Here is a 12,790-nt window from a genome sequence, read left to right as displayed (position 1 = left end):
CGATGACATGCCACGCTGATGTTGCGCTCACGGTCATTTAGCTATCTTCTCATATGCCAAATTTGGTATTAAGCCACGTCAATGGATGACGAAGGTATGTCACAGGCGCAAACATGATAATCATAAGATTCGTGTCATGTGACAGCATGACTGCTTGCCATTCAAGCCGTCAATACATTTCGACGTGACGTGGTGCGCATGCTTGCCAGCGTTCATTTCGTCGCGTCACACCGGCGTTGCCACGCCAGGCGCTGGTCCTGCATGTATACTCGCAGGTGCGCGCCACGCTGCGTCGTTCTGACACATGCGCGTTTGAGCGCGCCCGGTCTCCCTCCGTCCCGAAAAGAGGCAGACGCATTGCAGTCTGGGTAACGGATCGGTACTACATGCAGCATGTCGCACGTTGCCCCGGTTACCATCAGGCCACGCCAATGAACGCTCGTCACGCCGGTCACGCCTGGCGTGAGACTACATAGTTCTCACGTTTTGCTAACGTGTAGCGCCGCCGTGCAGAGCGTGCGCGCGCGTCAACGTCACGTTGGAGTACATTGGGTCTTTAATGATGCACTCACGGCTGCTTGGCTAGCTCCACATATACAGAGTCTGGTGTTACGTGACGTCAATGAATGACGAAAGTATGTCACTGGTGCAAACGTGATAATCGTGGCACGCGTGTCATGCAAGAACGTGACAACATACAACGTTCATAGCGTGCCCCCGGCCGCTTTGCCAGCTTCACATATACTAAATTAGACATCACGTGACGTAAATCAATGACGAAGACAAACGACACATTCAAACAAAAAATCATAACACGGAAGTCATGTACGATATAATTTACCTCCACCTCGTAACGTTGTGTTGATTTTAAAGTGACGTATCAACATTCCTCATTCGTGCTTCGCATACCATCGATTCTTGCTGTACGTGGGATCTGACAATTTTTTCATTCGCCCAATAGTCTGTCTATTTTTCTACAAAAGATATGCAGCCTTGTGGCTCAGGCAACCTCTATTATTTAAAAAAGAACGAAGTCCTTATTGTCACAGTATTTACCACGGTGTTTGTCATTGCAGGTTCTAAAGAGATGGTTTTGGAGCCCTCCCTTTGCCCAGGTGAGCTTCCCAGCAATGTGCTATTTACTTAGAATGGGCTATATTCAAGCCTCTTCAGAGTATTCTGGATGGAGGGCGCTACAGAAAAGCGTAGCTTTTATTTTAGCAGTAGATGTGCGCCATATTGTTGTTCGCTTAGCAACGTTAATAACATACGCCGCTTATTCGTGCACCCTAGGGCTCACTATAAAACGAAAGCTAAATGTTTCATCGGAGGGATGCCTGAGCGCTAGATGTACATTGGTACATCGGGGCGCCAAGCACAAGATTCAAGCAACTACAAAAATGAAATTGGCGTGGAGCACATGCAGCATGTATTTCTAAATGAGGAATAGTAGGTTCCCTTTTGCAAAAACAGCGTGATACCTGTACGTTTTTTGGCACTGGTATACGCTGGAGACGCCGGTACACGCTTGTATTCACTGGCCCTTCGCTGGGCGCACTGAAAAGGAGCTGCGTCGCACTGGTACGGGCGCTGGCTCAAACGCTGTGAAGCAGGTTCGCACTGTAAAGCTCTGGAAGCGCTGGAATATCCACTGGCAAGCGCTGGTGAATACTGGACCATGCAATGTTTCTACGAGAGCAGCTGCAGCGTGAATGTTATTGTAGCGTGTGCCGTAGTTTGTTTCGGTGATGTTGAATATAAAACGCTTTACTCGACGGCAGGGAAAAATGCTACCCTAAGAGATACCGAACATACATAATGTTTTAACAGATACCGAGCATACGTAAGCGGTCTTACTCGGTGCCCGGCCCAGCGAGCAATAAACCTGTCATGCAGCCGCGTTGATGTAGGTTACCGGCTTCTTGCTTCGTGTACACACAACATTAAAGTGTGAAAATAACTGTAAAGTATAGTTTAGATATCCATGAACCTGAGTCAACTATTTTTTCTTGTGTCGATGTTCACAGAAGGAGCACTGACGATCGAACGTCGCGCTTTAAGCTACGCAGGCTGTCACCGAAAGCTGCCGGGCGTTCTTAGCCAGTACTTCTCCGTCTGATATGAAACAATACGCAATTTTCAGTTGGCACTTTAGTACGCCTTCGTGAACTGAATCCCTGGCATACGTTTTCATCGGATTGCATTGGTATTTCTATGGGTGTTTTTTTAATTGTAGGTATTCATATAACTGCAAATATCTGTATACTGGCACGCCCGCTGTTTACTGCCAGCAGAAGCAAGAAAAACGGCTGTCGCTTGCCATCGCCGCTCCGTAAATGCATATCTGGCAATGATTGAACTTCCGCTTGTTTCAGGTACAGGTTAGGTAACAGCTAAAAATATTGCGAAGCTCAAAGACAGAAACTTCAAGCATCACAGCTCAGCTGCTTCGAAAGCAACGTTACCTAGTGCCCCATCCTTACGAGGCCTATCTCACCGCGCGCGTTGGTGTACCTGCTGCGGGTGCTTTTTACTTTGTGTAGGCAGAATTCTAAAGCGTAAGAATGACAGTAAAGTACAGTTTACACACCTCTGAGCCTAAATCGACCTTTTATCTGTGTGTGTGGTGCCCGCACAAGGAGCGGCGACGATCGATGTGTCGTGCTTTCAGCAACGTCAGCTGTCACCAAAAGCTTTTTTCTAAGCGCAGGAGCCGGTACTTCTCTGACTCGTACGTGAGAATGCGCAAATTTGAGTTGGCGATTTGGTACGCGTTAGATAACTAACATACTGGCATACTTTTTCAGTGGATTGCATTAGTCATTTGTTTGGCGGTTTCTTAGTTGCAGGTATCGATATAACTGCAAATAAGTAATCTGGCACGCCAGACGTGTACTGCTACATCGTCGCTTGCGCGAAAGAAAAACACTCATTATTCACTTGTGTGCGTGAATATCTACCAAACAAGACATGCAAATTATCTGCAATTGTGAACCAGTAGCAAGTGCTAGAAACGACTATCAAAGGAAAAAAGACTATCGACTGCAACAGCTGAAAATCTGTAACAGCTCCTCCAGTCAATTTGAGATTTTTCGGAGTTAAGATGTAGATGCTTAAAAAGCTTTGTGCTCTTGCTAATAACTGCAGGTCATTCGGTGCCCGGAAGCCATTCATCACGGTCGAATCAAGACGCAAATATTATTTGGAAAGGAATATTGTGTCAGTCTTGACTATGCGACTTCTAAACATGAAGTTGAACAGCGCGTTCTTCGGATAAATAGTAGTTTTACAATTCTACAATGTGTTCTGGCGTGGCGTAGTGAAGGGAGAAAGACGAAGACGGCGGTCTGAACAGTCGCGTTTTCCATGTTTTCCGCTTCGAAGAATTTATTCGCCAAGGGCCGAGGCGCTGCTCAGGCTTCAGCCTGCGGCAATGACTACCATGTTGTACTTTCTCGCCTTCCCACCGGTAAGCTTGTTGTGGACTCTGTTCTTCTACATGAGGACTTAGCTGGTCGCCCTTACTGGGTTCAAGATTTTAGAAATGCTCTTTGGGACATCATTGACTTGAAGGAAATAAGCTCCATAGGTCAATTTCAAATGTCTCATGTTTGGATGGTCACATGCAAGTCAACGCTGACGAAAACAAAGTTGGTCACAAGAGGCAAATTTCTCGTCAAAAGTCGTCGATGCCTCGTTATAGACCTGGAGCCCACGGAAGTGAAGCTGAAGCTTATGTGGCTTCCTGGGCGCTTGGAGGACGCCTATTTTTGCGAGGCACTGCAAGGATTAGGGAAGGTCAAGACAATATCACAAGAAAGCTGGAAAGTAGCTGACATGGAAGAAATGCGCACGCTAAATAGGGATGTTGTTTTGTCTCTTGCTGATGCAGTTCGCATTGCGGATATTCCTCATATTCTTGTCTGCGGAGTGCAAAGCCTCGTCCTGATACCTGGCCGCCCACCACTTTGCCTTTGGAGCAGTAAGGTTGGACACATCCGTCAAAACTGCAGAACCTCTCGCTGTGACAACTGTCGACACTTCGGTCATTCGGCTGAGGATTGTGTTATTACATACGCCAACAACCTGCGACAGCACACACAACAGCCAGATGATAACGTACAAGAGCATATTATGGATGCCACCGAGGTTTTGGACGCAACGGAAGACACTTCGTCGATTTCATATGCTGCAGGCTCTACCACAAGAATCCAGAAAAAGAAAGATAGTCACTTGCTGTTGACACAGTTGAAACTTCTCCGTGCAAAGAGCCAAGTGAATCATGCAAGCAGCATACCGAAAATGACACCGCACAGCCTCTAGCACAAGTAGGAGTTCCTATGAAGAGTGCTGACGCGCTGACCAATAAAGATGCCGAAAAACCACCAGTACAAGACAGAGACTCTGGGCTGGATGCCACAGAAAGTTCTTCAGCTGCTTGCGCTGCAGCTCCGCAGCAGCTTTTTCATCAAGATGCAGTGTCGGAAGATGATATGCAGATCTCTATAGATGCAGCAATACCGAAACGTCGTGCATCGTCCAGCTCTGATTCAAGCAAAAGGAGTGACCCAGCGTCAGTGACTAGGGAGTCACGCCGTCACCGAAAGTCAATGCCAAAGGGGAAGTGTCGCCGATACCGATCTAGGAGGTCTGGTGGGGGTTCACGGGAAGCCTCAGCGCCAACTCTTGGGACTGATCAAGTGGGACGATAAGCGCATTGGACGGTAGTCACCATGGCGCAGTCTGAGCGACTCATATTTGCTACCTTGAACGTACGCGGCCTTAGGTCTTCGCAGCAACAGGCACAGCTCCGTAGACTACTCAATCGGAAGCGTCTCGACTTTGTCGCCAACCAAAAGACAAAGATCGAGAGCGCGGAAGAGACCGAGAAGGCCCTGCGGCCTTTTCTGTCTCAGTTTAATGTGTGTGTCTCACATGCTAAAGCTTTATCTGCGGGCTGTTGGTTGTTTCTGAGAAAGAACCTACCCTGTTCAGCCCCGCCGCGGTGGTCTAGCGGCTAAGGTACTCGGCTGCTAACCCGCAGGTCGCAGGTTCGAATTCCGGCTGCAGCGGCTGTATTTTCGATGGAGGCGGAAATGTTGTAGGCCCGTGTGCTCAGATTTGGGTGCACGGTAAAGAACCCCAGGTGGTCAAAATTTCCGGAGCCTTCCACTACGGCGTCTCTGATAATCAAATGGTGGTTTCGGGACGTTGAACCCCACATATCAAGTCAATCAACCTACCCTGTTCGGCATTCTGCAATAGTGTTGATGAAGAGGGCAGGTATATATTCCTTGATTTTTTGTTGCAAGGAGTGCCATGGAGAATTATCAATCTATATGCATTTATTGAGGTTCCGAAACGACTTGAGTTATTTGAAAAAGTGCGTAATTTAATTGACGTCGACAGATGCACCGTATTATGGAAGATTTCAACTGCGTATGTGAAGCTATTGATCGTTATAATTCGTCTGGAAAGAGAGACAGGAGTGGTGAGCTTTTATCCGGTATTGTAGATAATGCAGGACTAATGGACATTGGGGTCTCGAATCGGGCAATAGCATATACAAGAGTACAAGGCAGTTCTCATGCTCGCCTTGACCGGATTTACGTGTCCTCATCACTCCTATCTCGTAAAATGTCGTGCAGCACCGAAGCTGTATCATTCTCAGACCATTGTATTGTGATAGCGCAAATTTGTGAAAATCATCACAAACACTTCCGTCCCCAGTGGGCTCTTTGGAAAATGAATGCGAAGCTCCTCTGTGGTCAGGAATTCATGAATCGCGTCCAGATGGCATAGAGGCAATCTTTTTCGATTGGTTTTCATACCTTCGCTGCTTGGGAGATTTTTAAACAAGAAGTTCGTGCTATAGCTTTAGAAATTTGGGCTGTTAAGTTTTTCTCTAGAAAGAATGATGAAAAGATACTTGTTAAAAGTCTTTGCAATCTTTATGAGATGGCATGCGAAATGCCGGGAAAGTACGTCAAAGACATTTGTATGTATTAGGTGCGAACTACAGAGATATGATGCTGCTCACTACCAAGGGGCACGTATTAGATCTCGGAACCAGCGCACTTTGAATTCTGAGCAACTGACGCGCCAAGCTTTACTTGATGAGCAACGCCATGCGATTTCTAAAGTTATTCCAGACTTGAACTTTAACGATGTGCTCATAAAAGATAACAGAGCCATTACTTTGGCGTTCGAAACGTACTATAACAGTTTATTTAGCCATCCCTCTGATGATCTTGACGCTGACCTCAAGGCTAGTTTTGTTTCTCTTGTGAACCCCTTGAAGGACAATGATTGTGTAGTCATTATTGGGCCCATCACTATACAGAAAATTGAGCAAGTAATCGACAACTTACCTTTATTGAAAACACCGGGCCGTGATGGCATCTCAGGCGAATTTTACAAAGCTTTCAAGAAAACACTTGCTCCTATATTGATGAAAATTTTTCAGATGAGTTATGACATGGATACATTCCCACAATCTTTTTGCAAAAGTCACACTGTGTTAATACCGAAAACAACTGGCAAGAAAAAACATCGCTTCGTCGAGGGCTACAGACCAATATCGCTGTCAAACGTGGACTACAAAATTTTCGCAAAAGTATTAGCAAATAGGTTGCAATTTAATATGTCGATCCTCATTGGGTCTCATCAGACATGTGGGATCAGAGGTCGATCCATACAAACCAATATACATGTCGCTCGAACAGTGCTTCAATACTGTCATGCTTCTCAAAAACATCTTGCAATGCTACAGGTAGACCTTGCGAAAGCTTTTGATCGTGTTCGTCATTCCTTTCTTTTTTCTCTTCTCGAACAAGCTAATGTTGGCAAAGTTGTTCTTAAAGGCGTTAAACTATGCTATAATAAATGCTCAACTCGTCTAATTTCTATTCGCTCTTCTGTAAAACAGCGATGCCCGACGTCAACTCTTTTATTTGAACTTTATCTAGAATCACCGCGCTTAAGCATAATACAGTCGAGTTGCATTCGTGGCTTTAGTATATTAGGCAGTGAGGTTGAAGTATTGGCTTATGCAGACGATGTCGCATTCTTTGCACAGAGAAACCAAGTGTCGAAAATGTGGTATATACTATTGAAAAGTTTGGCGTAGTATCAGGAGCTCGTTTAAATACCTCTAAAAGTTTAGGACTGTGGTTTGGCTTGTGGGGGGAGCACACCGAACCACTTTGCAGGGATTAATTGGACAAGAACTCCTCCAACATACCTCGGTGTACCATTGCATGCATATAGATTCAGTGCGCATTACTGGAAGGAACACGTCCCCAAGCTTGAACGTCAGGCCCAGACATTCGGTCCCTATCGACTTTCGATATTTAGGAGAGCAGCAGCTTACAATACTTTCTTAGCGACAAAGTTTACTATGTATTGCAACCTATTCATTGCGCAAGATTCTATATGCAACACTTTCATCGGATTTTCGCTACTTTCATATGGTCTTAGACTTTTGAGCCCATGCGTCGTGATAATATATTCAAGCCAGTCAGTGAGAGTGGGTTAGGACTAAAACACCTTTATCTACGACAAATAGTGTCCCGATTCTTCTTTTTTCGAGACAATTTTCATCCTGTAATCTCTTCGTTCTTGCAGGTTACACTTGTTGATTGCTTACCAGATTTAATTGTTTCATCGAACTTGTCCGAACGCCCATGCTTGTGGGGATTCATCCGGGAAGTTTACCTCGCAGTTCAGTTCCTTAAAGCTCGCTTTTCTGTAGAATACCTGTACAGTCGTCCATCAAGACCATCTCAAGGAAGATAAACGGTGGTCATGGAGGCTCACAGACTGGAATCCAAAGAAGGCAAGCGGGTGAAGGGGAGACACAAGCTTATGTGGGCAGATGAGCTTAGGAAGTTTTCGGGTATAAAGGAGCAGCGCATGCACAGGACCGAAGTGGCTGGCGGAACATGGCAGATGTCTTTGTCCTGCAGTGGGCGCAGTCAGGCTGGTGGTGGTGATGATGATGATGATTATGATGCCGTTGTTGATGATGATGATGAATGAAAATTGATATGTGAGGGCTTGCACACGCTCTATTGGTGTTTGACAGCTACTGCGCTATATGACGTACATACACCCACGTTGACGCGTATAGTAGCACATCTTTATCACGGTGACTATTGTCCATAATCATAACTGTTGTGGTTGATGAATATCTCATTTCCCTGCGTACAGCATTTAGAGAATGCTGTGCAAAAATGACATAAAAAACTCATAAAATAGTCGATCTTACGCGGGAAGGGCGTTGCATTGAATACGGTGGCTGCAACTTTAAATATATTGAAACGCACAGCAAGCAGCACAAACCATGCACGTGCTGCTTCAGCTCTAACCACAAACCAACTGTGACAGCCTAATACTCAATTGTAGTAGTAGTAGTAGTAGTAGTAGTAGTAGTAGTATTTTTATTTACAGTAAGCCGGATACAGAGCTCACTGCAGGGGCAAAGGGCTAAAGGCGAACAGCCTGACAAAAGCCCTTGTCCCTCCGCAGTCCGTGACAGTGCAAAGCTTAGACATCAGCCCTGACAAACCATATATATATTCAATACATTGGTTTCAAGCAACCTGAAATTGTAAACACAAAAGATTGGGCAGCACAAACACAATTGTGCTGCCCAAACACTAAGAAGGACGCACAAATCGAACGTGGAAGTATACACAAAACAAGCGTGATCTAAGAACTGTCAAGGAAGATATTTTTTTATGATTTAGCAGCGCATCTTTCAACTAAAGGCGGCCGCTGCATCCAGTGATGTCACATTTGGGTACTTTGCAAATTCTACAAAGCTGACACGTACAGCAAAAATATATCCTCAATAAGCGGGAATTTTTATCTTAAAACACGTGCAAAAATTTCACACTATATTAGAACAATTGAGTTGATTATAAAAGGACGCTGCGGAAAATTACACGATTATTTTGTAGGCCGAATATATGGCCAACTATGAATGAAAGCAAATATTTACTTTTATTGTTATAGAACTCATGAGGATACTCTAGAAGAGTTTTTAGAGTAGGCGTTAGCATCGAAATTGCGTCCTCTATATTGGCTAAAGGGTAGTGCACACCGGCGACTAGCAGCGGTCGCGCAACCATTTGCGACTGGCGACTCAAAAGCGACTAATTGTCACACTGGCAAGGGCTGCATGCGAGTGACCGGAAGTCGCAAAAGGGGAGATTCGCGTCCGGATCTCGTTATTAGCCAGAACTCTATAGACCGGCGCCGATCAGCTTATCACTGCCATCTCAGTGAGCGGAGAAAACCGGGCGTGCCGCATTTATTGTTTTCGCCCTTTCTCGCACAGAGTTCCCAACAGCATCAAGTTCGACTCAAGCGAAGAAAAAGACATTGTCATGGTGCTGATGCGCTGTGCCATGGTGTCAGTTCTGGCATCACAGATCCATCCAAAGAAAAAAAGACGGTAGTGGGTGCGACCATTCTTTTGATCGCGGGAGTTAACCGGCCATGCAAGCCACCTGCCTCCCGAGCTGCGCTGAGACGACGAGGAATATTTCCCAGAGTCGTGCGTACTCAGAAACGGTACTTGAATTTAAATTGACTAGCCCCAGCCTACTATACAGCACAAACGCATCTCGAACGCGGTGTCTTAAGTCGTTGCCAAGGCATGAAGCAAAAATCCGTTCCAAATGCGCTGCAATGAAGGCGGTGACGAATCATTTTCAAGATAATAAAACGGTTCTGAATACGGCGAAAAGATAGTGCCAATTTATTTTCTCTTTACTTTGACGATGTCTACCTTCTTGCAAATACCGTCACGTAAATTGTACACTTTACTCGAGCTACTGCATGCCCCCATCTCCAAGCCAAGTATTTCGTGGTGGCCATGGTGCTACAGACCCAGGCCTCAAGACAGCGTTTCAACAAGGTGAGCTCAGCGCCGCTATTTCCGAACTCATCGGAAGGCAGCACATGAATGACATCACGATTTCTCCCAATTGGGAGCAAAACATCATCATCCGTGGCACGCAGAATAGCGAGGTAGTTCTTAAACTGCTGTCGGACTTTCAAATCAACACCACCAAAGGACTGCTGCCACTTCGCGGTCACCTCAAGCTCACCGTTTATGTGTGTCGCGGTGTGATTTCTGTGCACAACCTGGAAACCAGTGCGTCCCTGAAACATATAGTGCAGTGGCGTGGTGGTGAACTAGACTATGCGCGCAAGCCGGGAAACTCCAACGTAGCTGTGTTGACTTTCGCGGGAAAAAACGTTCCGCGTTTCGTCCATTATAACGCAGAACTGACTCCCGTCAGGGAGTACAAGAAGACAGTGCCACGTGCTACCACTGTGGCAAACTGGGGCACCGGGCGGATATCTGTCCCAACCCAGTCACCAAAAGAAGCAGCCTTTGTGGCCAAAACGTGGGCGCTGGTCCTCTCGGGTTGGCCCCCAACAAGTGCAACCCATTGTGCATCATTTGCGGGGTCCGCACCTCACAAGCTCCCGCAAATGCACAGAAAAATTCATCAGACTTGAGCAACCAGGGTCCAGGACATCGGGGACTACAACAAAACCAAACTGCCGGGTCCATTGGCAAGGCGCCAACCCCTGGCAAAGCAGCAACGGCAACGCTACCACCTGGCACAGCGGAATCTCCAGCTTTCGGTGCTCCATCTGGCAACGCTGCACGCAACCAACCCAAGGTAGGCATTCGGGCGGAGGTCACCTTTTCTCCCTCCCCTCCACCTTCTTCTCCCACAAGCACTACCGAAACACAAATACTCATGCACGAGCTCGCTCTTTTGCGATCTCAGAATGATAAACTAGCCAGCGAACTTACTCGCTCAGAACCAATCCCACTACTCAGCCCTCGTTGAGTGACGAAGAGGAAAATATAACGGACAGGGAGATTCCTAATACTGTAGAGAGTCGCGTTGCGGCCCTGGAGACCCAGGTGAATGCTATTAAAACGCAATTGACTAACCTCCCCGAAATTATTCACGACACCATCGCGCGTCATATGAAGACTGTCATCGCACAGGTGACACAAACTGTAACTCACATTATCCAAAAGTGGATACAAGGCAATCCACGCATCCTTAAGCGCGAAGGGCTTATTAGGGACGTTAACCGCCCCTCAGAATTAAACAGAGTGACTCCAGATGAGTCTGACTTTTCTGAAGACTCGAGCATGTCAGTACAAGGTGCTAGTGAACTGAGTAATCTTAACAACACAACCCCACCCTCCATCTTCGAACATGGCCCCCAACCTTTGGTCGCAAGCCAGAGCAACTCAGCCATTGTTACTAACACAGCGTAAATGCAGAAGTCTCAAGAACTGCAAGAAGCGGGCTCATTTCTGCATCTATCTTGAGACCTTTGAGTTCCTTGTTGTCCTGATTGCCCTTCAGGAACCCGGCATGCACGTCAAACTCACAAATTATACTACATTTCAACGAAATCAAGAGACATGGATACTTGTTCACAAGCAATATACCACCCAGGAAGTCACACTCCCCACAACTCCGCCTTTCCCATGAACGATGATGTCGGTGCTGCCCATAAGGCGATCTGACCCACCTGTTCAGATTTTAAACATTTACTGTCCCCCAAAGCTTAAGAACGTCACGTTCAGCAAAACTTTCCCACAAGCTATGCAGGTGACCGGATGGGACCCCTTCTTCATCGTCGGCGACTTCAGTGCCCCGAGCAGGTGATGGGGTTATCCGCGAGAGGACACGCGTGGAAGGAAACTTGCGGAACTTCTTTCTACACTTGGACTCATCCTCCACACTTATCCCGCCAGCCCAACACGTGTAGGTCACTCTGTTCAACGAGATACTTGCCCGCACCTCACAATCACACGAACATACGCCATGCTGTCCGGCTGAACACACAGGACACTCTCGGTAGTGATCATTGTGTATCAAACACAACCGTGTACATGCGTCCCTTAAAACGCTCACTTAAAGAAGCTCATATCCCAGACTGGACAACTTTCCGCACCTCTCTACCTATGGTAGACCCTTTCCAGTTGGGATACGACACCTGGTCTGAATCAATGACGTCTACACTGAAACAACACAAACGGCTGATAAAGCTCACAGAAACTTAAACGAACGTAGAGAACCAACTCCTCCATCTTTGGCAGCACCGCTGCAGTCTCACCAAACTATTGAAAAAAACAGGAACATAACAGACGCCTCAAGAAACGCATTCTAGAACTCACAGAGCAAGCTGCAGAATTTGCTGCTCAGCTAGCCGACACTAACTGGGTGCACAGGTGCAACATGGCTGCACGCCAGATGTCTGGTCGCAATACATGGCGCCTGTTTTGCGCTATCATCGATCCAACACAAACACGCACGCAAACTCAACGTCACTTACATAAGGTCATGCACAACTTTACAGGAACGACAACGCAGCTCGCACACACGCTCAGGGACCGATACCTGTGCACCACCAAGCACCCTCGGACGGCCGCATACCTTTACGCAAGCAAAAAAAAACACGCAGTTGGACACCCCGTTCCAGCTCCACGATCTCCAGGCAACCTTACGCATTATGAAGCGTGGCACTGCACCCGGGCAGGACCAGGTTACGGTCAAACTGTTGGCCAATCTTCCCGATGCTGCCTACGCCACGCTCCTTGATTACATCAATAGCATTCGGGACGGAGAAACTCTTCTTCCTCTTGAATGGAAATCAGCTCTCGTGACCTTCATCCCGTAGGCAGGTAAACCTATTGACGTGGAGAACCTTCTCCCCATCTCCCTCACGTATTGTGTCG

At 46.8% G+C, this 12,790-nt stretch overlaps 1 protein-coding gene across 12 annotated transcripts in view; it reads left to right on the top strand.

Moving 5' to 3' along the window:
• Nucleotides 1-12,790, top strand: part of LOC119180142 (japanin-like-RA2) — a 318,672-nt gene that overhangs the window by 33,429 nt on the left and 272,453 nt on the right. For all 12 annotated transcript variants that reach the window (XM_075868168.1, XM_075868178.1, XM_075868175.1 and 9 more), the window contains exon 2: nt 1,077-1,115. In XM_075868168.1, coding sequence (XP_075724283.1) covers nt 1,077-1,115 — 39 coding nt within the window. The remainder of the gene's footprint in view (nt 1-1,076; nt 1,116-12,790) is intronic.

The sequence above is a fragment of the Rhipicephalus microplus genome, chromosome 7 (genome assembly GCF_043290135.1).
Source record: "Rhipicephalus microplus isolate Deutch F79 chromosome 7, USDA_Rmic, whole genome shotgun sequence".
Lineage (NCBI taxonomy): Eukaryota > Metazoa > Arthropoda > Arachnida > Ixodida > Ixodidae > Rhipicephalus > Rhipicephalus microplus.
Note: the sequence above shows the minus strand (reverse complement) of the source record. Positions and strands in the feature narration are given on the sequence as shown.